The sequence below is a fragment of the Plasmodium vinckei genome (assembly GCF_900681995.1).
Source record: "Plasmodium vinckei vinckei genome assembly, chromosome: PVVCY_08".
NCBI lineage: Eukaryota > Apicomplexa > Aconoidasida > Haemosporida > Plasmodiidae > Plasmodium > Plasmodium vinckei.
In genome coordinates, this window is record NC_051300.1 from 763,474 (window position 1) to 791,340 (window position 27,867).

The following is a 27,867-nucleotide window of genomic DNA, read 5'->3' on the forward strand; positions in this document are numbered from 1 at the left end:
TATTTTAAAAAATTAAAAACAAGTTGAAAAAAAAAATGCAGAATAAAAAATTACATAATACAACAAAATGATAGCAAACAAAATGGAAAGACACAATGTGTGTATATTCATTATTCTATAGTGCTTATCAACCAAATAAACGGAAAAAAAAAGTATAACAATGTAAATATGAATGATTTGAATAGTATGGAATGTTAGGAATTATCAAACGGCATAGACAATGAAGATACGGCATCAAACAGTTCTTCGATAGTTGGGTTTGTTGGAAATATAGTTAATGCACTTTTTAATTGTTGTAAAGCATTCTTATCAAAATAAAAAATAATATTTAACAAATCCATATTCATATAATAATTTTTTTTTTCAAATATTTTTGAAGAATAGGAATGTAAATGTAAATATTTTTTAATATGATAAAAACTGTTAGGATTATAAGAAATATTAATTAAAAAATGTAAATACATAAAATTTATAGATTTATTTAATAAGATATTTCGTCGTATACCAGTTTGGTAATAGTCTTCTGCTTCATTATTAGAATGTAATATATTATCAGGATTTGATATATTGCCTAATAAATAATAATAATCAACATCATAATGTGTATTATCTTTTATATTATTCTTTATAACATCATTATAACTATTTATATCATATATACGATATTTATTCATTTCATTTATTTTTTCCATAGTAAATTTTTCCATCCATATATTTCCTCCATTCCATTTTTTCAATCCAATTCGAAAGTTCAATAAATTTTTAGAATTTTCACCACTTTTTAAGTAATTATTTTTAACAGTCTTTGATATGTTCAAATCTTTTGAAAGGCATGTCATATTGGAATTGGGAATACAATTACTTAATGCTGTTGCTTCTTCATTTTGAGCTTCGAAATTATTTAAAGGCAAAATAGCAACATCACCTAATTGACTATGTATAATATCAATATAATCATTTTTTCTACTTATTATAGAAAAGGGTGTAATATTTTTATTTTGTCTTTGATCATATATACTATTTAATAATTCTATTCCATTTTTTTTATCATAAAATTCATAAGAACATAATTTTAATAATCTATTAAATATTTTTAATTTCAATTCAAATTCGAATATATTTTTGGATTTTTTTTCAAATAATTTTTTTAAAAATATTATTTTTTTATTTATATATATTATTGCTCTATCTATGAATATAGACAAGAATTTTTTGTGCTTATTTTTCATAATATATTTATAATAATATATATTTTTTTCAATTTTTTTATTTTTTTTTTTAGCATTCTTTTGTTTTGTCTTTGTTGTGTATTTCCAATGGTGTGGATGTGTTTTACATTTTTTTCCTTCGATTAAAATTTGTAAAAAAATCATTAAATCGTAGCAAATTTCTATATTTCGATTTTGATCAAAGTAGTAATTTTGTTTATTCTGTTTTAATGGAGATATATACATATTATATATATTACATTTTTTATCTATTAAATAAAAGTTTTCATAAATACTTATATACTTCCTAAAGCTTTCTGTAATATATTCTTTTTTATTTATATTTAAATTAAACCCTATAGTGTTGTAAAATAATTTATTTTTACATAAAATGTGTATATCATTTTTAAATTTTATGGTAGCTATATTTATGATGTTGTTTTGAAATATTTTATAAAAAAATAAATAATTTTTACAAACAACATTTAAATAATCAATTATATTATTAAATATGAATAATTTTATTTTATTATTTTGTTTTGAATATATAATATTATCTTTAGTAATACTATTACTATTATTTTTTTCTATAGACAATATAATTTTATATATAGATTTTATAGAACGTAAAAAAAATACATTTTTTAATTCATTATATTCATACATTTTTAAATAATTTTTTGTAATTATTATTATTTTATTTTCAAAAGTTTTCATATCAATTATATCTTCATAATTATCTGTACTATTACAACATTCTATTAATCCATATTTAAATTTTTTAAAAAAATTTAAATCATTGTAATTAAAAAAATTATCAAATACATAATTATTTATATCTTCAAAATTATATTTTTGTTTATCATTTGTTCTGTCTTTTCCTAAAAAGGCATCGATTCTATTTCGAACCATATTAGCTCTATAGTTTTCATAAAGCTCACCATATGTTGGAAGTGTAAAAGTAGTTGCACTTTCATTTGTATTTCTATCCCTCCTATTATTATCATCAATTCTTTCGTGTCGTCTACTAGTTTCATTAGTATTGCTAGTAAACATATTTCTTCTCGCATTTTCAGTAAGTCTTTGTTTTTTTTTAATAATTAAACTTCTTAAATATTCATTTTCACTCATCTCATTATTTTTAGTGTCCTTCACATTTCTGTTAATTATTTTGTCATCTTCAATAAACTTTTTATACAACTCTGAAAAGTTTAACTCTCTAGAATTTTCGAAAACTTCTACGTCCCTATTTTTATGGCTATCCAAATTTCTATTATCCTCTGACAAAATTATTTTTAGTAGAATTATTTTATTTTTTTGTGTATATATAATATATTTATTTAAAAATATGCTTACATTTTTCATGTTTCTATTAATATATATAATAGGATTTGTAGTCACATTCTTATAAAACAAATTAATAATATTTTCTCGTCTTATTTTTTTAAACAGAAAAATGTTTTCTTCATTCAATGAGTTCTTCAACAAGTTTGTGTCTATTCCCCTTTTTTTTAACTCATCATATGTGTAAACATTTTCATCCATTTTTTTGACGTGATTTTTATTATTTTTCTTTGTCAATTTAAGAATAAAAATATGTTTATTGATATATTTTATATTTATCCAAAAAGATACATATGTTCGAAAGTTGATCAAGTAAACATAATTACCTACTAAGCGCATAATAAAATATATTTCCTTATTTGATAAGTTAAATTTTTTATTAAAATTATTTTTTAAATTACAAAAAGCAATGTTCTTAACTTTGTAACTTATACTGTTGATATATACAAAAAGACAATCATATGTTTCATAATTATTTATATTATTTTTATTTATTTTTTTTTTTTCGAAATTTTTATATTTATAACTTTTTATTTTATAGCCATATTTTATGGCACACTCTTCTTTAAACTTATTTAAATTTTCCCAACTTTTTTTAAATATATTTCTATAACGATAAAAATGTCTTTTTTTCCTTCCTTGTTTATTGTTTGATTCATTCTTTTTTCTTTTCAAATTTTTGTTTATTTTATTTGAATTTTTTAAAATTGTGTAAAAATAATTATTTTTTTCAATAATTTTATTCATAATTTTTATATATCCCTTTTTTCTCTTTTTCCAAAATTTGTTATCCTCATTGAGGTTGTACATGCCACATAAGTTTTCCTTGTCAAATTTTGTCGCAATTTTGTTATGTCTTACTACATTTTTAGAGTTAATTATTTTGTAGTATTCTATAATATTACTAAAGTTATATTTACTACCTCTTACGTGTATAATAACAAAGTTTAAATTATGAACTGGTGTTCGTTTATTTCTACCTGTACAACATTGATTATTAGCTTTTATGCTTGCTAATCGATAATTATTTTTACCTTCCTTTTTTATGCCACCAAAATGTGTATCTCCTCGTTCTATATTTTGATCAACATTAATTTTATTAATTATAAGTTTATATAAATCTCTACATGTTTCATCACTATACTCGTTTCTTATGGGGGTATAACAATTTTTATCCAATTCTACATTATTATATGTATAATATAAACAATTATGTTTATTGATTTCTTTATATTGGTTGTTGAAAATAAGAGAACTGTCACAATTTTGATCCTTTAACATTTTTTGTCTTTTTACAAAAATGTTTTCATCGAGATTTTCTCTAAACCTATCTTCATTCAAACTTAGGACGTTGTCAACATTGTTCCTTTTTTTATGACTTGTGTAATTATTTTCTAAACAAGCTAAATCAGAAATTTGATTATTTTTATTTATTTTTTCTTTTTTTTGATAAAATAAGGCATTTAACATTTTACATATTTTATTCGCAGATTTATATATTTTTTTTTTTTTTTCAAATTCATTTAGCATATCTAACTGTTCAACATCATATGGATAATAGCCATTTATAAATAAATTAAATTGAACTAATTCATTTTGAAAAAAGCTAGTTAATTTATATTTTAAAATTATTATAATAAAAAATAAAAAGGAATAAATATTATTTTTAAAATTTATATATTTATCTCGAAGAAGATATAATATATGTTTATTTTTTACAAAAATATTATTATCCTTTAAAAATATATTATTATAAATATATAATAAATTAGTTTGATTTTTATCATTTTTTTCTTTATTATTAATATATTTATCTTTTTTATTATCTTTTAAACTATTAAATAGGCTTAATATACTTTGTTCTTTTTCCTCGTCCTTTATTTTTTCATTTATCCAATTTAATATATCTTCTCTTTCTTTACATGTACAAATTTGAAAAGCTTCTTTTAATATATAATTTCTATCCAAATTTAAATGAAATATATTTTTTATATTTTGATTTGTGTGTATATTTATAATTGATTTATCAAACTTCAATGGGTTTGTCTTTTTTCCACAATCACAACCAATATATTTATTATTGCACACAGTTTTTTTTTTACCTGAATTGTTCATATTTTTTAAGCTTAATAAAGTTTTAATATTATCTTTTTGGTGAGTTTGCCTTGAATATATTACCCCATTTTTAAAATAATAACTAAACTCATTTGATGTATTTCCTTCAACAAATTTATGGATTTTTAAATTGTTTAAAGAGTACTTTTCAGGGAAACATAAGACACTTTTTTTAACTACCCCTATCTTTAATTCATTATTAATTGATATTATAATTAAAAAAATAAAATTATTTTTATTATTATTTTTTATTAGTATTATATTGTTGGGGCTTATATAATTTTTTACTTTCACCACCTTGTTGTTAATGTAGTTCTTCAATTTGTGTGTTTCCCAACTAGTTGTCATTTCATTTTCACAATAATTTTCACAACAATTTTCATCCTTTTTTTCATTATATTTTTCTTTGTTTTGGTTAGAAATATGCCAAAATAGATCGTTGCCAGTTGTAGCCTGACCTGTTAATTCGTGTTCATGCCTATTGTGTTTGTAATTTTTTTGTGTATATGATCTATTATTTATACATATTTTTAAAGGAATAAGAAAAATGTTTTTATTTCTTATTTTGTCAGATCCAATATTTTCTAATTTAAAAAAATTATTGTTAATATATTTTTTCTCGACATTGAATAAGTTGGCAATATTGGAATTGAGTTTCTTTGCCAATTTTGTAGTACATCCGTTTTTATGAAATTTGCAATTATTATTTGATTTATAGGATTTAATCGTACTTGATAAAAACATATATAAATTATTTTCACAAAATACTGGAACATATGCATTTTTTTTATAAGAGGAATAAATTTTCTTATTTTTTTTATCACTACATTGAATTTTATTTTTAACTACTTTTTCAATGTTAATAAAATTTATACACCCATTACCTAATAAAAATTCGTCATATACTTTTGTTATTATTTTTTGAGTTTTACAAAATAAAAAATAATTCAAATATAATTTATTATATTTCTTTAAGCCCATATCATTAAATATATCATAAACTTTTACAACACCTATATTTGTACCAATCAATATAAAACTGTTTAATTTAATTATGCTAGTAATTTTTATTTGGTCATTTAAAGTGTCTATAATAAAATTATGCTCATTTTTTATACAGATAATTGTATCACTATATTTCTCTTTCTCCATTTTAATATTCATTTCTTTATTTTCCCTAAACATATAATAACAATTTTTTTCATTTATATTGTCATACTTATATTTTATATTCCCTTCTCTACCAATTTTATTATAATTAAAATGAGAGTATATGGTGGGATCTTCATTGATATTATTACTATTTTTTTTCTCTAAATAATACACAAAGATTTCACATTGTCTTTTCTTTCCTAAGCAAATTATTACATGGTCATCGGTTTGAGAGCCCTCAAAATCCGAGAAATTTGTGCCAGCCTTGCCATTTTTTCTGGCTATATTTTTTCTACTTTTTGCACGTATCAATAGGTAGATCGAATAAATAGGTGATCTTGAATTAACAGAATTTAAAAGAAAAAATCGGTTATTTACAAAATCAATGTAAAATAGGTCAACGGTGTTATTGGTATAAGATAGACATAAAAAATTGTCTTGATAATAATGATTAACTATACTTTTATTTTCAAATTCGATTTCAAAAAAATCAATAAAGCTTATAATTTGATCAGTATTTGCACACACCTTATATTTATTAATACGTATACTTATATGATTTAAAAAAATTATATATATAATATCTCTACTTTTATAAATCCTTTTTGTAAACAATATTTTATGAGGCAAAAAATTTAACTTGCTTATTTCTTCATCGGTAAGTATATAAAATTTATTAGTATTTTTGTTTATTTTTTTTTTATTTTTTTTTTCCTGACTAGCCAATTTTTCACTAAACTTTTTGGACAGCAAAATGGAATCCTCGAAATAATTGCATATATTATCACATAAAATGAAAGAAAAAATTGTTTTAAAATAATTAGATATACACAAAATGTTAAAATATTTATTAATACTGATAAAAAAAAAGCTATTGTTACAAAAATTTGAATTTTTATAAGCAGTACTTAAGCAGGATTGTAAGCCTAAATTTATTTTTTTTTTATCGCTCCCTAATAATAAACTATATCCAGCCATTATTTTGTATAAATTGTCATTTTTATCAACTATAAATAGTTTATATCCTAAATTTTTTTTCACTTTTTTTATTTCAAATATAGAATTATTATCTTTATTTTTTAAATATTCATTTGGTTCATTTTTTATGTTTTGAATTTTTTGTAATTCACTAAAAGTATCATGTTGAAACATATTTGAATTATTGTTAATTATTTTTGATTTATATTTATAATCCTTAATTGATTTTATTTTATTATATGCATAAAATAAATTTAAGAAGCTTTTAAAACTATATAATTGTTTCTTCTTATTAAATAAAACAACTGATTTTACTACAACTGCAATATCAGATTTTTCTTCTTTCAAAATCAACAAAATGCTTTCTTTCATTTGTTTTTTATTCTTGTAAGATCGATCTATATCAAAGTTGCTATTATTTTCTGACTTGTTCATATTTTTTTTATCAAATTGTTTTTCTTTAGCCTTGTCATATATCACATTGGTCGTGCTTGTCAAACAAAATACACTTTTTACTTGTAAAAAAATATTTTTAAACATATTTTTTTCATTTTCATAAAAACTATATCCTTCGAAATTATTTCTATATATTAAAATTCGATTATTCTTGTAATTATAAAGTATAAAAATTAAATGTGTTGTTTTTTTTACATGATCAATAATTAAGTAGCGTATGTTAAATAATGTGTGTGCAAAAATTTTATTATCCATTTTTATTGTGTCCAATTGTAGGATTATCATATTTGGTACTGTAATTAGCTGCGATAAGTTTACCTTTTTCGAGCGTTTTTTTTTTCTATCTTTTTTATTGGTAGTGCTAAAATTGGTATTATGTTCTGAGCTTGTATCGGTATATTTTTCACTCAACATTTTTTCGTTTTCGCTATCATATTTTTCATTATTTTTGTGCATTCTTGTAAAATATGTTTTACTAATTTCGAGGGATGTACAATATTTATTGCCATTTGATGTGCATTTTCCATTTTTTTTTTCACAATGTTTAACTGGGTTATCTTGCAAAGACTTCCTTTTTCTACTCTCTAATATTCGTGGCTTGTAAAAAAGGTTAGTGTAATTTATATTCTTATCAATGTAATTGACGCCCTTTTCAATCTGTCCATTTTCCTCTATATCTAATATAAAAGAAGTAGACATCATAGAAGAATAACACATCGAAATGTTTTTTTTAAACATTTTTTCAAAAATCTTAAATTTATAATTATATTCAAATGTAGACAAATAAAAACTATCTAAATATGGTATATTATTCAAATTTTTTAAATATTTAAAAGGTTTAAACAAATTATTTTGAAATTTAAATTGAGCTTTATTAAGAAATTCTTTATCATAGTACATCAACTTTTTTTTATTTTTTAAAGTACAAAAGAATTCAGAACAAGCTTTAATAACTTCATCAGTGTTATTATTTGGCATGTTAATAAAATTATTCAAATTATTTGCTTCAGAATAAAAATCAGAAAATAATATATCCTCTTTAACTTCTTTATAATAATTTTTTTTCTTTATAATTTTAAAAAACTCAAATTTATAAATATATTCTATATCATTAGAATTGTAAATGTAATAATTGATTAATGTTATATTTGGATCATATATGCTAGAAAATGAAAATAAAAATATCCCTATTTTTGTAAACAAAGCAAAAATATTTTTCATTACTTTTTCAATCTTAACAACATTTAAGGGAATTTTTAATTTGGCTTTTGGTATTATCTGATATTCAGATATGTTACTACTATTATGGTTGCCATGTATGCCTATATTTTTTCCTTTTTTATTTCGAATATTTAAAAACATAATATTTGTTTCATCTCTTTCGTTATAAGCTATGATTACAATTTTACTCACACCGTTACTTAATTTGGCATGGTGCTTCTTTTTACAATCTTTTTGGCTTGTTTGGCTTTTTTTATTATTTTTACATCCCTCGGCACCCTTTGGATACAACTTTTTACAAACTTTACGGTAATTAAATTTCATTACATTTAGCAATTTAAGAGATATAAAATGAAGGTGTATTGTGTTTATGATAATAATTTTTAATTGCTCATAATATAGAGACATTTCATGTTTTGGATTTGTGTAGTACTGCTCGATATTTTCTCCAACGGAAGTAGAACTTTTTATTTCACTAGTTTTATCATCATCCAAATCAAATTTCATAAATTTGGTTAGTAAAGATAGTTTAGTGTGTACTAAAAATAGTTCATTATTATTTTGTATGTTTTTTTCGCTAGCTATATTATTTGGCTGTTCATGTATATTTTCATTCGTTTTGATTGTGTGTAAATTGTCATATATACCACAATTTGTATCATCGGAAATAAATAAAAAGTTTAAAATATGAAAAAAGAAAACATTTAAAAGGTGTAATTGAATTAATATCTCATATACTATTTTTGGATTTTTTGTCTTTCTTCTTAAAATATGAAATGAAAATATTGTTTCTTTATTAATTGCATTGTTAGTAGAATAAAATAATATAATAAAATAAAATAATAATAATTTTATTCTTATCATAATATTAAATAAAAAAAATACATTTATTTCTTGCTGTTCAGAATAAAAAGCGACATTTTTAAAAATGCCAAATTTATCCATCCGATTTTTACTATCATTATTTATGTTATATTTTTTAATAAGATAAATAAACTTTTTAAAAAAGTGTTGACAAATTAAGCATGTATTAAAATTGTGAGTATACTTATTATTGTAACTATTAATAAGATTGTGAAGACTTATAAAATCAATTATTTTTATTTTTTTAATTTGTTTACTCCATATTTTTAAATAATTTATATCTTTATAATATTCTTTTTTATATTTTTTTACAATATATATGTCTTTTTTTTTCAAAAAAGAATTATCAATCTTGTTACTATTGTATGTATTGTTACTAAAAAAAAGCCGTTTCTTTAGGTCTATAATTTCGTTATATATTCTCTTTGAATAAAATAAAATATTTTTTATAAATTCATAATAAGTACAATTATTTTTTAAAAAATGTACTAAAAAAATTATTTTAAAATTTGTACAATATATAAATTCATCATGATAATTCTCTAATTCTTCATTCATTTTGTGACACATATTTTTGTTTGGCTTGTCAAAAATTGTGTGCATTTTATTTTCTTTGTTATTACAATTGTCTTCCTTTGCAACCTCTTTAGTATCATTTTGAATGTTCACCCCTGGAATAGAAATTAAATTCCATTTTGTTTTTTTTTGAAATATTTTTTTAGTTTGTACATACAATAAATTGTTAGAAATGCTACGTATTGGTTTCTTCTTAATAATTTTATGTATCCCCTTTGTAAGCATGCCGTTTTTATTGCCATTTTCAATTTCGCTTTCATATGTAGAATGATAAAAATTAATGTTATTTTCACTATTTATGTTATTTTTATTTTTTAAGTTGTTTTGAATTTTTCTATATATGCGTGTGTTGTTATGATTAGTATCTGTTTCATACATTCTATACGAAATTGAAGTTTTTTTTTTTTTTTTTCGAATTTTATCCCACCATTTTAAATAGCTAAAATCATTGTGTTTCCATTCTATATATGTTATAAAGGTTATATTTTTCGAAAATTTAAAAAATGTAAATCCATTTTCTACATTTTTAATAATTCTATAAAATATATTCTCATTGTCTGTACTATTAATTATATATCTACATTCATATGTACTATGTTTATCATTACCATTTGGGTTTAAAAAATTATTTTTATTTTTTTTTATTTTATAAATATGTGAACTATTATCTTCTTTCACTATAGTGTGTAAGCATTCCTCATTGTCTTTTTTTTTTAAATTTTTATTTTTTTTTTTACTAAATTTAGATTTGTTTTTTTTTTGTATATTATCGCAACATATTTTGTGGTTTTCATTAAAATATTTTATGTCAGATTTATTTTTGTATTTTTCATTTATTTTTACTTTTTTTACATATAAAAAATTTTCAATTGAAATTAAAAAAGAGTTGGTTGATTTACAAATGCTAATATATTTATGGTACCCATATTGGATCTTGTCAATTTGATCATTTTTTTTTAATTTAATTATTTTTGAATATATTTTTAATTTTTTAGAATATAAATTTCCAATAAAACAACATTCAACAAAAGTTCGATCAAACTTTAAAATTCGAAAGTTTAATCTTTCATCAACGATAATAAATTTGTCATGGCCTTTGTCTTCAAGTAGCTATTAAAAAGAGAATAAAAAAATGCAGACATATTTATACATATGAATAGTTACAAAAAGATAAACATATTTATATTGTTTATTTAAAATTTACTTGTAAAAATATTATTTTTAAAAATGTATTTTGCACATATATGGTTTCCTTAAAGTCGCATGTCAATAATTCTAGGTAGCTATCCTGTTAAGTTAAAAAATAAAAAAATACAACTTAATCAACAACCAGTTTCAAACACATCATAAGTAAAATGCATAATCATACACATATGTCTACCTTTGCTGTGAGAATAAAATAATTTTCTTGATGTTTAATGAATTTCCCTTTTATTATGAAATTAACTTCATTAGTACTTTGTGTAGTTTGAATTGTTATCATTTTAAAAGGATATAAAATACATATTCATATAATATATTTGAAAATACGGAAAAAACAAAATATAATATAAAAATAGTAGAAAAAATAGTGTTCAATCTTTAATTATTCTCCAACTGTGCATTGTGTTTATATAGAATATCAAAATGATGATGTAACTCAAAAATACAAATATACCTACATAAGTATTCTTGTGTTTTTTTTTTTAATAATGAAAAAATAGTTGATTATAATTCAAAATTGTTACAATGTTCCATAAATAAGAAACAAAAAAACGAAAAAAAAATAAATGGGCTTATATTTATAGTATACATAAATCAATGTAGAATTTTAAATGCGTTTTTTAAAAAAACAAAAAGATACTAATTATGTGTTTAAATATTTATATTACTATAGAACAACATATAATATTATACAATTTAACATAAATAATATTTCAATACGCTTTTTGGAAAAATTATAAATCCGTGTAAAAAAAAAAAAAAAAATTGAATGAGAACTTATTAAGCACAATAAAAATAAAATAAACTACAAATAATAATTATATTAAATAAATACATAAATTTTAAGGAAACACCTTTTTGATAAAAACATATTTTTATAAATATTATATTCATAATCCTATATATTAAATTTATATGTACGTATTTATATATACATATGACAATACATATTTTATACTTATAAATTAGACTAAAATAAAGAACAAAATTTGTTCTATAAAATATTATAATTGCTTTAAAACATGTATACTTAATGAATTAATCTCATTTTATTAAAAATCGGTTATTATATGTTTCTTTTTTTGAATAGTTATTTGTTAAATTTTATTTATACTATTTAAAAGATAAAAAAAAAGTACAGCCTTTAAAAAACGCATGTATGCATGTATATGCAATTATATATGATACCTAATTACATATTAAAAATAAATATTAAAAAATTTTAACTTGATAATCCACCATCAATTATAAACACTTTTCCATTTATATATCCTGCAATTTCTGAAGATAGATATCCTACCATATTTGCAATCTATAAAAAAAGTCATGATGAATCAAATAATGTAGGAATATACTTTTATAGAACATCACAAAAGACTTAAAATAAATATAGTCTAATTTTTATATTAAATTTTGTTACTCACCTCTTCTGGTGTTCCCATTCTTCCAACAGGAATATTCGAAATAATATTTTTCTGAAAAATAAATTGTGAATATGTGTGTGTGTATGTTGTATGAATAAAACAAATGAATGACGAATCCACATTTATGAAAAAAAAATTGTAAATAATAAACCTTTTTATTGTACATTAATTTGTTTGATTTTTTTTTGAAAAAAATATTACTTTTATATCATCACTTATTTTATCAGTCATGTCACTTGATATAAAACCAGGGGCTATTGCATTAACAGTTATATTTCTCGATGCTAATTCTTTGGCTAAACTTTTTGTAAATCCAATTACTCCTGCTTTGGACGCAGAATAATTTGCTTGTCCAAAGTTTCCTGTAATTCCTACTATACTAGACATATTAATAATTCTTCCATATTTATTACTAATCATTCTTTTAGCTATAGGTTGAGTTATATAAAATAGTGAATTTAAATTTGTTTTTATTACGTCTTCCCATTCTTCATTTTTCATACGCAAAAATACATTATCTTTTGTTATTCCTGCATTATTAACTAGTATATCTATACTTTTATGATCTGTTAATAGTTTATTAATTAATTCGGTTATTTCTTCTTTATTTGACACGTCAACAGAATATCCGGTTGCTTTATAGCCAAGGGAATTTATTTCATCGGAAACGCTATCACACGATTTCTAAAAAAAAAAAAAAAAAAAAAAAAAAAAACTAGCTATTATAATATTTATTCAAAAAAAAGCTAGCTGTTCATACTTTATATTTTTTGGGATAATAAATTAGCATACCTGTGTCTTACTTATACATAAAACATGTGAAACAGATTTAGCTAATGTTTTTGCAATGGATCGTCCTATCCCCCTTCCTGCTCCTGTTACTAAAGCTACTTTATTTTCCCCACAATAATATTTGTTTTCTTTATTATTCCCCCATAAGTTTAAATCACGGCTTGCTCGTAGGTAGCTATTTGGATTAACCTAAAATAAAAAATGATAAAAAACAAAGGAATAACAAAATAATGTGTAACAATATAGTGATAGTGAACTATAAAAAGTTTCAATTAAATACCTTATTCAGATTTTGGACATTCGGGACCCTATAACACTCCAATGTTTGTATAAAAAAAAAACATAATAATAATTTATACAACACACACATTTTATTCATTTATAAATATTATTTTAAAATTAATGAGATATGTTTATATCCTATTTTAAAATAATTTGTTTGGTAACTACATATAACTACACTTTATCCGAAGAATAATTCTCTCTATATATGGTGGCTCTTTTTGCTTTCTATTACAATTTATTACATATAGGTTTATGTGTAAATAATTATTTTTTAAAACAACAAATAATACACACAGTTTATTTGTTTATTTTTATACAACATTATACATTATGGTATTTTGTTTGTAATTTATTTTTTAATATATTTTTGAGAGCATATAAATACTTATAAAATAAAATACAACCACCTATTTTTAATAAATAAAAAATCATATATTATATATGCTTATATGGCAAGATTAGGGATATTTTAAAACCGTTACACAATAATGGGGGGAATGTGTATTCTTTGCTCCTTACAATTGGCACACACAATTATTGTGTAAAACTTTTTTAAAATTTAACATATTTAAATTGGTTAACTAAAAATGTGTGTACATATATAGGTCGCATAACTTTTTTCGTTTTTCTCAAACTTATACAATATGCTTAAGTATTTATAACAGTTTTGATAAAACGATGAATTAATGTTTTGTTAGTTTTTTCGATAGTTACCCAATGTGGGCCCATTAATAAAAACGTTCAATATGATGAATAAAAACATAACAAGCATAAAACATAAAGGAGCTTACTACTGATGTAGATATACATGTTATGGAAATGCCAAATGAACGCATTTAAAAAATTTAAAAAATTATACAGAGATATGCAAAATCACTGCACTCAAAAAATTATAATATTATGAGGAGAATTAATTTGTTGTATACAATTGAAATGCATGAAAATGAATTACATGCACAGCAATAATATGACTGCTTCGTATGAATTATTCCAAATCCAATTGAATTCCATATAGGGATACTCCCTGTTCCTTTAGTTGCTTTGCAACCTCCTCAATAGAATAAAATGAGGCTTTAATTTGTGGTTCTAAGTCTTTTAACTTACTTTCTAAAATTTCTATAGCCATTTCAACAATCTGTTCAGGAGGCATTGAACCAACTGATTCAACTTTAAAATGAAATCTAGTTTCATCATAAATAATTTTAACAATATCTTTATTATATCCTAATTCGGTTAATGTATCTCTACAACTTTCTGCCATCACAACTGACATATTTTCACTTAATTGTAATTCAACATCTCGATCATCATCCATTTCTTTTAATATATAACAATCAGGATTTAAATTATTAGATATTATTAATTTATGTTCTTTTGGCATTTTATCAACTTCCTGATGATTAATTACAATTTTATGATCAATTATATAGGATACATTAGCTGGTATCCATTTTGCGTGCATTTTCCCAATTCCTTTTGTGGCTGTTAATTTCATATGTAGAGTTTGATTTTTAGATAATGTGACAATAGGTATAGCAGTGTCCATTTTATCAATATTATTATGTTTATTATCATTGGGTATAGGCATAGGAATATTAGGTTCATGATCTAGTGCTTCTATATCATAATGTGATACATCTATTTTATTAGCATTATTACATTTTACTTCAATAATATATTGAACAGTACATCGAGAACAAGTTTCTTTACATTTACATCGTTCTCTAAACTCATAACTTTTTATGTTTCTACTATCTATAGGTATTAAACCTATTCTATGTGCTATAAATTCATCATGAAATGGACTTGTGTTTTCATATACATTAACTATATCAACTGCTAATGTTGGGACTTCTGATAGCATTATTCTTCTAAGGGCATTTGCTAATGCTGTATTACTGTTATATAATATAAATCTCATTTCATTTTTTGATATACTTTGTATTTCTATTTCATGTTTTTTTGAATTATCTCCGCTCATCATCATTTTGGATATGCCAAAGGAAGTTTTATCAAAGCTCAAAAATTTTGCTAAGAGTAGAATTTTGTTTTATCTTTTATTCCAATAGCCATTAAAGTTATGTACTACCCTAGCTAGCTATATTTATTTTACAAGTATATTTTTTTTTATCATGTCGTATGTTTTTTTTTTTTTTCAGAGTGATACTGCCGTTGATACATTAATATTTCCAATATCACCAAATTATTAAAAAAAAATGCTAAGAAATCATTATATTTATTTTTATAATTAATTTATGTTTAAAACAAATTTATGAGCAGTAATATTTTTTTATTATTATTTTTTTTTAATTATATTTTTTCCAGAATTAACTTCAATAATGCAAGGGGGCATATTATTCCTACTCAGTCATGACCCTTACATAGGCATATATACAATACGTATTTATATGACAAAAAAAAATTTTAAAATGCATGATTATTTTTTTTGAGGAATTAAATTTGTTCATAAGAATGACATATATGAAAATTTTAATTAGTAAAAAATAATTCTCTTAACTTATTAAAAAACAAGTATTATATATGATCATCATTTTACACGTATAGAGTTGTCGATTAAAATGGTTTACATAATATGAGGTAGCTAAAAAACATTGATAAAAATACAGTAATATGTTCAGAAAATAATATTTATTAACAATGAGAAATATGCATAGTAACACATAATCATACAAAACTGTTGCAGATAAACAAACTTTCCCCACTTATGAAATATGTTGAAAATGGATATTACGTTTATTTTTACTGAGGTTATTTACAATTTTATTAATTTGAGAGAGTCATAATGAATAGGGCATGAATAAGCCAAAAAAACGCATTTCTTGGGTTGATGATTAGTTTTATATTTTGGTTCATATTTTAATAACCATTTATCAGGATTTGATGTTATTATATATACAACACAATCAAAAGTATCAGCTATGGCTTTAATACATAGTTCATCACCCCAATACCCATCATTTAACATATTTTTTATATATTTATTAAAATCCCCTTCTTCAAAATATATAGAATATTCATCTTTATAGTTTAGCATATATTCAACACATGCTTGACGAATATACATATGATATATTTGTTTTCCAAATAAATTATATGAAATAGATCTAAATAAACAATTTCCATCTCCTATAATTTTAACTAATTCACAACCTATAGCTAATAAATGAACTTGTAATATATTTCTTTTATATTTATAATTTTCTTTATTTAATTTATTTTTTCTTAATAAAAATGATATATATCTATCTAGACTATTACATTTTTTAATTCTATTTTTTTGTTTTGATTCTTGTATAGATTTTAATATATATTCAAAATTATTTACATTTAAATTATTATATATTTTTTGTTCAATTTTATCATCATCTTCATCCCGTTTTGCAATTTTCAATTTCGTTGCCATATACTTGTATTTTATTTTTCTCCATTTTATTGTCAAGAAGTTAGTCATATTTATACTTCCTACGGTTTTCATAAACACAAAAGTAATTATATTCTGGTTATAAAAAAATGGTGGCTATATAAAAGCTAGTTTATATTTTGTCTGCTATATCCTTATCCGTCCAAAGTTTCCTATACAGTTTCACAAGTCTATATAAATTTTCCATTTATTTATAATATTTACATTCTATTGTATGAACAAAAATTTAAATTATGAAATTCCACTTTGTCTATAACATTAAATAAAAATATATGTTTCCATTTTTTAACAACCATAATGTGGCAATATATATGTCCTAACAAATGAATATTTATTAATGACAAATAAATACATAATCATATGGATATATGCTAATTTTCAAATGGGTTATTTTATCATGTGCCCAAAGTGTGCAAAAATAAGAACAATTTTTTACATGTACATTGTAATGATTATATGAAAATGCTTTTTCATTTTTTCATTTTTTTATTTTTCCATTTTTCTATTTTTTTTACAATTTTAAACATAAGACAATTTTATAGTACCCCGTCTAAACTAATTAACAAGGTCTACATATGAATGCATGCAATTATATGCAACTTCATTCATTTATTTCATTAACTTAAGAGCCAATATTATTCACATAGATAGTTTACAACTTGGTCCTCTTTCTACTATTTTATAATTTAAAAATATTAAAAAGTATTAAAAAACAAAAACCTTAATCATGTTAAATTCCCTTTTTTATAATATCCTAAATTTTATATGGTTGCATGTGTTCTAAACAGATAAAGAAGATCAATTTATTTAGCAATGCATATAAACATTTTCATTGTATTATTTAGCCTAGACCTATTAACTGCTTTTATAAAAAAAAAAAAAAATATTTTTAATTGGAAAATATAGCTAGCTAATATTAATAACTTTCTGTTAATATGGCTGATATATGAAAATATGTGTTGCCTATATAAATTTTTTTAAATTTATCCAAATGATAAACAATAGTTACATTTAAATAATATTTAAAATACACCCATGATATTATAATATTGATATAATCTATATATTCACCATTTCAATTTCTGATTTGGTGTTTTATTTTATTTTATTATTTTTTTTTTTTTATTAATGGGGTACAAAATTTTGATTAAATAATTTTATATAGAAAGAAGGATTTTTATTTATTTTGGGATACTTCAAAATAGTGCATTCGTAATGCCGTTTTTTTCCCATTCGATATAAATATATTTATTCTTATTTATATATGTTGATTTATATTTTATAAGTTTGAATAGAAAAGAAATAAAATTTAAATGGTAAAAATATAATATAACAAAAAAATAATGAAAGCAAACAGGGGAAAAAAATGAGCAAGGACTGGAAAACGATTTTGTCATACTCTATATTTTTTACAGGTAATATATACTTTCTTTGGAAAATTCAAAATACTTATTCTTTTAAAAGTATAGTAGCCTGTATAATAAAATGCTTAAATTCTAGTAAAAAAAAAAAATTTGCAAATAATGCGATTGCCCAAAATGTAAAAATATATTTTGGTAGCCAAACTGGGACAGGGGAACAATTTGCAAAAGAGTTATGCTATAATTTACAGGAAATATTTGATATAAAAGCAGAGATTATTGATTTAGAATATTTTGATAAAGAAGAAATAAAAACACTTGGCATTCGTATATTCATTGTTTCAACATATGGAAATGGAGATCCACCAGATAATGCTATCGAATTCTTTAAATGGCTAAAAGAACTAGATATAAATAATACATATTTTAGGAATACAAAATATTCTATAATGGGTTTAGGAAGTAAACAATATAGCCATTTTAATAAAATAGCAAAAAAACTTACAACTTATCTTAAAAATTTTAAAGCAGAACAAATTAGTGAAACTATATATGGTGATGATGATGATAATATTTACCATGATTTTGAAGTATGGAAAAATAAATTTTTTAAAGAATTATCAAAAATTTTAAATATGGATCATATTCCAATTAATTTTATCAAAGAAGAAGTTATTAAGCTAGTGGATTGGAAAACTCTTCCTGACATAAAACTCGATATAAAATTTGAGGATATGGAAGAAGATAATAAGAAAAATGAAACAAACCATCATACTAGTAATTTATTAAATAATACTACTTCTCAAGAAGGTCAGTTTAATAAACCTGTAGCCACAAGTCTTACAGGAAAATTTTACTTTAACCACAATACTGGTACTGTAATATCTAATACAAATTTGTTAAAAAATGTAGATAATTCTACTAATTCTGATAAAGTTAATCATATAATTATATCAGCAAAAAATATTAAATACAAGTCTGCTGATACTTTAGTTGTTTTAACAAAAAATTCAAAAGAAATCACAGATTGGTGGTTGAAACGATTAAATATAAATGAAACTGACAAAAATAAAAAATTTATCTTTGTAGAACGAAATAATAAAAATTTAAGAAAATATGATAATACAGGACATTTAAATAGTACTAATAATGAGAAAAATGATATATTAATAAATAAAAATCATAATAAAAATAATGACAATAATAATAATTCCATGAATATTCCGTTTCCAACACCATGCACAATTGAAGAAGCCTTACAATGCTATTGCGATCTATCAACTATACCTCGAGTAAATGTTTTAAACAACTTTAAATGTTTTATTAAAGATATAGAAGAACTTAAAATGTTTAATTATATTTTATCAAATAATAAAAGGAATACATTTTTTAATATATGCAAAGAATTTGATATGACATTTATCGAATTTGTAGATATATTCATGCAAAGTGCCATATTTGAATTAACACCATTTTTACAATTAATTCCTAAAATTGCCCCAAAAAGCTATACAATATCTTCTTCTCCAAAAGATGATCCAGACACTATTACACTGACTGTAAAAAAAAAACAATATCCTATTCATTCTCTTCGAAAGGCATTAAAAAGTTTTAAAAATAATAATATGTTACCAAATATTACTGAAAAAAAATTACGAAATTTATGTGAAAGACGGTGGTATAAAGGTTCTTCCTCATATTATTTAACAGAAGAATTATATCCAAATGATATATTAAAATTTAATGTTAAAACATCAATATTTACACTTCCCGAAAATTTAGGAGACACCAGCATTATAATGATTGCTACAGGAACAGGAATAGCCCCTTTTAAAGCTTTTCTTACAGAATTTAAAATTTTTGACCAAAAACGTGAAAAAAATGAAATATTAAATAAAAAAAATAAAAGAATATTATTCTATGGTTGCAGAAAAAAAGGAATAGATTTTCTATATGAAAAAGAAATAATGGACGCTTTGGAAAACAAATATATTGATGAAGCCTATTTAGCATTTTCAAGGGACCAAAGTAATAAAATTTATGTACAAGATTTAATTTGTGAGCAAAAGGAGCTTGTGTGTAACTTGATACAAAAAGGTGCATATGTATACATATGTGGAAATACTGAAATGGGTAAAGATGTGAAACAAACAATTAATAATTTATGTGAAAATAATAAGAAAAATGATAAAAAATTTATAAAAAAATTAAAGAAATCAGGACGATTTTTCGAGGAAACTTGGTAATACTTAATTAGTTTATAAGTTATAGTTAAAATAGCTTTAATTAAAATTTTTTTTTCTTTTCGCTTTTTTTATGACATGTTCATAATTTTATTGTCATTATAGCTATTTTTCTATGAATATTTTTTTTTGTTTTATATTATTAATTTATTATTAACTTTTTTTTTCTACATTGGCTAGTAAAAGAAAGTAATGATTTGTTTTATTACATTTTTATTTTGACTATTTAATTTATTTGTAAACCCTTTTAATTTGTATTTAAATTTTGTTATGAAAATTTGTATTTTAGTAATAAATAAAAAAAATTAACTTGTCTATTTACTTTGCTATTTTTAATCTTCATCTTAAACTTTAAATTGTAATGTGTTAATTTTTTTTTATTAAATTTAACCAAAAGAATAGGTATACTCTTGTCCTATTTTTGTGTTCTATGCATACATATAGATATAAATAAGTATATACAATTTTATATGTAACATATTCTTGTTGCAATAAAATTTGTCTAATACAAAACTGGTTGTGTGCTAAATGTGTTTTATAAGTTGTTTTTACTTTTAAATCATATTCTTTTCCGTTAGTTATATAATTTAATTTTGTGTCTCGAATGGAATATTTGCCATTTATAAAAGCAACCCCAAATAATTTATGAAAGCTCATAAGCATGCATGTCTATGCATATGTAAGACTATACAAACTACAGTTTAGCAAAAATTCATAATTTTTGTTACACATAAAATATTGGATATTAAGATTATAAAAAAAATGTTGTTTAAAAGAAAGTATTTATTTTTTCCATATTATTTCTTGATAATTGTAAATATTTTACATAAACTTGAAAATTTTAGCACAGATGAATGCCTTTTATATTTTCACACTCGCATTTTAAGCATGAACAAAGATGATACACAAGAGTTATGTAATAATAAATTGAAATTTTCTAATAATGAAATATTATCGAAGTTACAACATGAGCATAACATAGAAGACAAACAAATTATAAAATTTATATCGAAGGATGCAAATAGTAAATATGATCAAAGAAAAAAAAATATAACATTTAAAATATCCAAAAATAGGATAGGCAGAATGCAAAACATACAAAAGATAAACTTTAATGAAGTGAAACAAAATGATAAAATAAATAACCCCAATACAACAAATGAAGGAGATCCACCAAAATATAATAAAAATAAAAAATCAGGTTATGCAAAGAATAAGGTAAATAATTTTGTTAAACTAATGAAAGATATTAATGATAATATGGAAAATGAAAAGGAAAAAGAAAGTCATAAACCAAATACAGAAGATAATGTTTACAGTGATGAGCATCATACTGTTGTAATATATGATGGTTTAGATGAAAACAAAGATTTATATAATAAATATAAAATTGAAACAGAAAATAATATGGATACAAGAGTAATACAAGGAACAGAATATTTAGGAGTTGGATATGATTTTTTATTTGGAAATCCAATAGGAGATCCATTTCTTAAAGTCGATCCTGGTTATAGAGATTCTGTAATAAAATTAACATATCCTAAATCTGATGTAGATTATCCAGATAATTATATAAATATAAACCCAAATGGATCCTATGTACGGAATGAAATATCTTGTAATAGATCAGAGAATGAAACTGAAATAAGTACAATGAGCGAATATAGTAAAGAACTTTCTGTTGATGCTTCATTAGGAGCATCTTATGGATTATTTGGTTCCTTTTCAGCATCTGTTGGTTATTCAAGTGCATCTAATACAATATCTAAAAAAAAGTTTAGGATGTTTATATTAAAAAGTTATTGTTTTAAATATGTGGCATCTCTTTCTCAATACTCTCAATGGAAATTAAGTGATCAATTTTTGAGAGCAATAAATTTACTACCATCATATTTTAATTCATTAGAGCATGATGGAAAATATTGTAATCCTGAAGAATTAAGAGATAATAAAACAGGGATGGATAGTTGTGGAAAAAGTGTTGAATCATGGTTATATTTTTTTAAAAATTTTGGAACGCATGTATCAATTGTTATACATTTAGGAGGAAAAATAACACAACAAGTTAAAATATCAAAAAATGAATATAAAGCTTTAAGTGAAAGTGGATTATCTACTTCTGTCTCTGCATCTGTTGGGTTCGGTTTATTTAAAGCAAACGCATCATCAAGTACCAATTCAAATGAATCAAGTAATGAAGAATCATCAAATTCGAGTATCGAAAAAGAAACAGTGATAATTGGCGGAACAACAATATATGATCCTAATGATCCAACCAATTTTGAAAAATGGGCAGATAGTATAAAAGATAATCCAATGCCAATAAAAGGGCAATACGAACCTTTATCTCGAATATTACCAGAAAGATTAACCAAAATATATGATGAAGCATTAAGTTTTTATGTATCATTAAATGTGCCTATAAATTTAGGTTCAAAAACAGATGGAGAAATAAAAAATTATAATTTAAAAAGTCAATTAAAGAAATCGAAAATTTTACATGGTAGTGGTAGTGGATTAATTGTTTTAGAATGTGAAGATAAACAGAATTTTATATTAGGATTTTCTTTATCTATTCCTAATGATTTATCAAATTTAAAAGACTTTTATATGAGTACATGTGATGAGGAATCAGATAAATGCTATTCAAAAATGAGTGATAACGCATATAGTTATATATTTGCTATGTGTAATGATGATCGTATACCATATCTTGAACAGAAGGCAAAATCTGGTACTGGTTTATTAACCCTTGAATGTTCAGAAAAGAATCAAATAATTTTATTTGGATTTGGTATTAGTGTATTAAATTCAGGTGATCCATCAATAGCTATATATCCATGTAAAAATGGAAAAACGGCATGCTCTATGCAAGGTTCGACAGATCAGTCTGCTGTTGGTTTGTGGATAGTTTGTGGACATGAAGAATCTCTAAATTCAAGCTTTTCAGTTAATGTTAGAAAGTTAGAAAAAGATAATGTATCAGGAAAAAAGAAGAAAAAAATTGATATTTGCCCTATTGATATATTGTTTAATTTAATCTTTGAATTTACTAGAACACCGGTCAACAAACGGAGTGGTAAATGTTTTTCTGCTAACTACATATGTCCAGGAGATTTCCATATATGTTCAGACAAGAAAGGAATAAAATCATTTAACTATTATTCTGTATCAGTTTATTAGGCATGGTATACATATTATAAGTGCCCATTTTTTGCTTTTAAATTATTTTGAAACGTGGTAATAAAACGATCCAGAATAAATATACGTTTTACATGTACATAACTTAGGAGAGGATTTTACATATATTATGTATAGTTGTATGGCTATTTTGCATTTGTTTTGAATTTTGTTATTTTATAAAATAGTAATAATAGCTATCATTTTTTTTAATCATTATATTTTTTCAACATTTTGAAATATGTAAAGGATTATCGAATTTTATTTTCACATAGTTATAAGCATATGCATGAGAGTATTGGACATATCCTGTTTTTTTTTTTTTTGAAACATCATTTTTAATTCATTATTTTTGTAAAAAAATTGTAATAAAAAAATTAACATATTTATATAAACATTATTTAAAAACCTACAAAATAATAAATATATAATTTATCATAAACATAGTGGTATACAACTATTTATATAAGATCCATGATTAGCAAATTATATAAAAAAAATTTGAAGTTTCCGTCAAAGATTTTTCATTACGCCCTTGCATTATTTTTTTATTTTTTTTTTTTTATTTACATAAGTTTGCAAATAAATAAATTGATTTAAAATAATAAAAATACAAATGTTTGAAATGGGATAATGAATAAATATGTGATATTTTTTAAGAAATATAATTTAAATTCAATAAAAATATAAGAGGGCTTATTAATTTTATTTTGTATGCCTTTTATGGGAAAACAATTAGCTTTCCAAAAAAAAAAAAAAAAAAGATCGAATAGAATAAAATACATAATTTATGTATCAATTTTTTAAAATTTAATTTGTTTGTTCATTATATTTTGTTTTTGTAAATATAAACGTGATGTATATTTTTTATATAAAAATATAATGTTATAATTAATACTTTTCCCTTTCCCCTCTTTCCCCCTAAACCAAATGATGTTCTTTAAGAGACGAGGTAATAACAATGAGGATAATAAGGATGAAGCAAAAAAATATAGCAATAACAAAAATGGATATACAAATGATGAATCGGAGGGGAGAAGAAATAATGAGGAAAAAGAAGTTCATTTAAAAAAGAGTGAAAAGAATGAAAAATATTCCTATAATAATGATCGAAGTTGTAGCAAAAATAGTAATGCATATAATTCTGGGCAAAATAATTTATTGGAAAAAGATGAAAAAGATAAAAATCGAAATTCCCCTGACCGTTATGGAAGAAAATATCGTAGTACCTCAGGAACAGACAATGAATCATCTTTAACACAAAATAAATTTAAAAATAGAGATAAGTCAAATGGCTCTAGTGTTAATAGTTATAAAAATAGAAGAAGAAGGAATTCATCATATAGTAATGAAGAAAATTATAATAATTCAAAAATAAGAACAAACCATTATGAATATAAATATATTAAAGATAATGAAATGTATAAAAGAAGGGGAGAAGATAAATTTAAAAATAAAGATAATGATATGACAAACATAAGAAATTTAAGTAATGATAATCCTGATAATAGATTTTCACATGGACCCAAAAATAAATACCCTCAAAAAAATTACTATAATTATAATAGACAATTTTTCGAAAAAAAAGAATATGATTATCATCATCAATATCCAAATAAAACTTATAAAAATAATTATTATCAAAGAGATAGAAATGATTCAAAATATTTTTATGATTACAAAAAAAATAATAATAATTCATATTATTATAATACAGAAAGAGCAAGAGAACGTCATTTTTCTCGTTCTTTATCTAATCGTGAAACATATAAAGATGACGATAAATTTTATAATACTTATAAAAATGATAGATATTATGAGTCTAAACCCCAATATAAATTTGATTCAAAAAAAAGGAGACGAGATAAAAGTGAAATAGAAAATGAAAATAGAAAAACTTATCGAAAAAATGAAAGATCAAATTCGTATAATTCAAACCAAAATGATAATGAATCCTATAAAGGGAATAATCATTATATTCGTGATAGAGAAGGGGACAAATTTAGCGATAGGGGTTCGGTATATGAAAAAAAAGAAAAGTATGAAGCCGCAAATATAGAGCGTGATGACCAATTAAATAGAGATAAACAAGAAGAGCGCGATGATTCTACACATAATGATAAAAATAAAAAAAATAGTGACAAGTTTAATGAATCAGGAAGAGAAGAAAGTAATCACAGTAGTTACAATCAGGATCATAGCAAGAAAGACAATAATTATATTGATAAAGAACATAATGATGAACGAAATTCGATACATAAAGAGTCTAGCATATGTGATGAAGAAAAAGATTTTGAAAATTATAAGAAATATAATAACCATGCTAGTGATAAAGGTAGTATCAAAGGAAGTAATGAAAGTTATGGAGAACATGATCGTGATGAACATGAATATTATAGTGATGGTTCAGATTATACACATGAAAATAAAAAAAATATAGAATATGTCTATATAAAAAGTGAAGTCAAAATAAATTTAGATGATGATGCAGATTTAACAAATTGGGTTGACTTTGATGAGAGTGATAAAAATAATGAAAGCGATTGTATTCATATAAAATTTCGAGACTTTTCATTGAGAAGTTATGTTAATTCATATAAAATATTTCATCGTGATGAATATGAAGGTAATAAGTACATAAGTGATAAAGATATAAACGATGAAAATAAAAATGGATATAATAAAAAATATAGTGATACCCATATTCCATACGATTCAAAAAGATCTATTGACGAAAATAACAATGATGATGAGCATACAAACTTAGGAATAAGGGGTATGGAAAATAAAAAAAGAAAAATTGAGGAAAGCTATAGGGGAGAAAATATACCTAACCATATGCAACATAATTATAGAAAGGATTCATATTATACTGAAAATGGTATGCAATATGAAAAAAAAAAAAAAATTTATGAATATGAAGATAGAACTCGCTATAAATGGGATAATAAATATGAATATGAAAATGGTAGGAAAAATTATGATGATAATGAAAAAGGAAACAGACGTGGTAGTAGCAATGAAGGATCTCGATATTCTTCTACAAATAGATACGAAAATAAGAGGGATTATTCTAAATATTATAATAATAATCGGTACCCTAATGATAATAATCATATGCGACGTGATAATTCAATAAACTTCGAACCCAATACAAAGATTAAAAAATATAGTAGTATAAACAATGATGAATCACATTATACTTATTACAACAAACATGATGGTTATGATAAAAATAATAAATATTATTCACGAAAATATGAAAGAAATCATGAATATAGATATTCTCAAGATCGATATAAACATTCCCAAAATGATAATAATGAGATAGAAGAATGGCGAGGAAGAAATTATAATGCTAAAAAAAACGACCTACCCACCGAGCAAAGTGACGAAGGAGATTATTTTGATTTAAAAAACGGAACAAAACATTATGGTTCTAATCATAGTGACATAATAAATGAAGAAAAATATGAACATTCTGATTTGGAAAGTATACCAGATAAAATAATTAACATAATAAATGATATGAACAATTCATACGAAATAAAAGGCAGTGTTGATTTATTAAATTTAAATGGAATAAAATCATTTCAAATGCCTAAAGATTTTAACCCAATTAATGAAATTAATAGTACTCACAAATTTTTAGAATTTTTAAGAAAAAAACAACAAGCAAAAAAAAAATGGAAAACTATTGCAAAAAATATCGTGCAAGAAGAATTCCAAATTATATTTAATTCAATAAATTACGAAGTTAACGAAGCGAAAATTAAACATTTAAGTAGTTCGCTCGCAACTATATAGTATGTTTCTGTCATGTTATCACATTTAGCTATTTTAAAATTTTTTTTTTTATTATATTTTTTTAATTTTTTTATATTACATTTGAATTAATCACCCAAATTTTTAAAACACACACACACATTATAGCTATTTTTTGACTCATATCCATTTATTTATGAGCAATTAATATATTTTTGTGTGTATCTTCCATTTTTGCCTGAACAAATCATTTTTATT

At 22.4% G+C, this 27,867-nt stretch overlaps 7 protein-coding genes across 7 annotated transcripts; 3 read left to right on the forward strand and 4 right to left on the reverse strand.

Annotated features, from left to right (window-relative positions):
• Window positions 1-194: 194 nt before the first annotated feature.
• Window positions 195-11,397, reverse strand: PVVCY_0802120 (conserved Plasmodium protein, unknown function; the record flags this gene model as incomplete). The annotated part of the gene is made up of 3 exons (XM_037634249.1): window positions 195-11,024; window positions 11,119-11,202; window positions 11,296-11,397. The coding sequence occupies 3 exons, from the start codon at window positions 11,395-11,397 to the stop codon at window positions 195-197; spliced, it is 11,016 nt and encodes a 3,671-aa protein (XP_037490372.1).
• A 942-nt stretch (window positions 11,398-12,339) lies between these two features.
• On the reverse strand, window positions 12,340-13,712 carry PVVCY_0802130 (3-oxoacyl-[acyl-carrier-protein] reductase, putative; the record flags this gene model as incomplete). Its single annotated transcript, XM_008627012.2, has 5 exons — window positions 12,340-12,429; window positions 12,542-12,592; window positions 12,743-13,225; window positions 13,334-13,522; window positions 13,614-13,712. 5 exons carry the CDS (start codon window positions 13,710-13,712, stop codon window positions 12,340-12,342), a joined length of 912 nt encoding a protein of 303 aa, XP_008625234.2.
• Window positions 13,713-14,603: 891 nt separating this feature from the next.
• Window positions 14,604-15,605, reverse strand: PVVCY_0802140 (DNA-directed RNA polymerase II subunit RPB3, putative; the record flags this gene model as incomplete). The annotated part of the gene is made up of 1 exon (XM_008627013.2): window positions 14,604-15,605. The coding sequence occupies one exon, from the start codon at window positions 15,603-15,605 to the stop codon at window positions 14,604-14,606; it is 1,002 nt and encodes a 333-aa protein (XP_008625235.1).
• Window positions 15,606-16,391: 786 nt separating this feature from the next.
• Window positions 16,392-17,090, reverse strand: PVVCY_0802150 (OTU domain-containing protein, putative; the record flags this gene model as incomplete). The annotated part of the gene is made up of 1 exon (XM_008627014.2): window positions 16,392-17,090. The coding sequence occupies one exon, from the start codon at window positions 17,088-17,090 to the stop codon at window positions 16,392-16,394; it is 699 nt and encodes a 232-aa protein (XP_008625236.1).
• A 1,336-nt stretch (window positions 17,091-18,426) lies between these two features.
• PVVCY_0802160 (nitric oxide synthase, putative) lies at window positions 18,427-20,667 on the forward strand (the record flags this gene model as incomplete). Its single annotated transcript, XM_008627015.2, has 1 exon — window positions 18,427-20,667. One exon carries the CDS (start codon window positions 18,427-18,429, stop codon window positions 20,665-20,667), a length of 2,241 nt encoding a protein of 746 aa, XP_008625237.2.
• A 759-nt stretch (window positions 20,668-21,426) lies between these two features.
• On the forward strand, window positions 21,427-23,847 carry PVVCY_0802170 (perforin-like protein 3; the record flags this gene model as incomplete). Its single annotated transcript, XM_008627016.2, has 1 exon — window positions 21,427-23,847. The coding sequence occupies one exon, from the start codon at window positions 21,427-21,429 to the stop codon at window positions 23,845-23,847; it is 2,421 nt and encodes an 806-aa protein (XP_008625238.2).
• Window positions 23,848-24,774: 927 nt separating this feature from the next.
• Window positions 24,775-27,651, forward strand: PVVCY_0802180 (conserved Plasmodium protein, unknown function; the record flags this gene model as incomplete). The annotated part of the gene is made up of 1 exon (XM_008627017.1): window positions 24,775-27,651. One exon carries the CDS (start codon window positions 24,775-24,777, stop codon window positions 27,649-27,651), a length of 2,877 nt encoding a protein of 958 aa, XP_008625239.1.
• Between the last annotated feature and the right edge of the window lie 216 nt (window positions 27,652-27,867).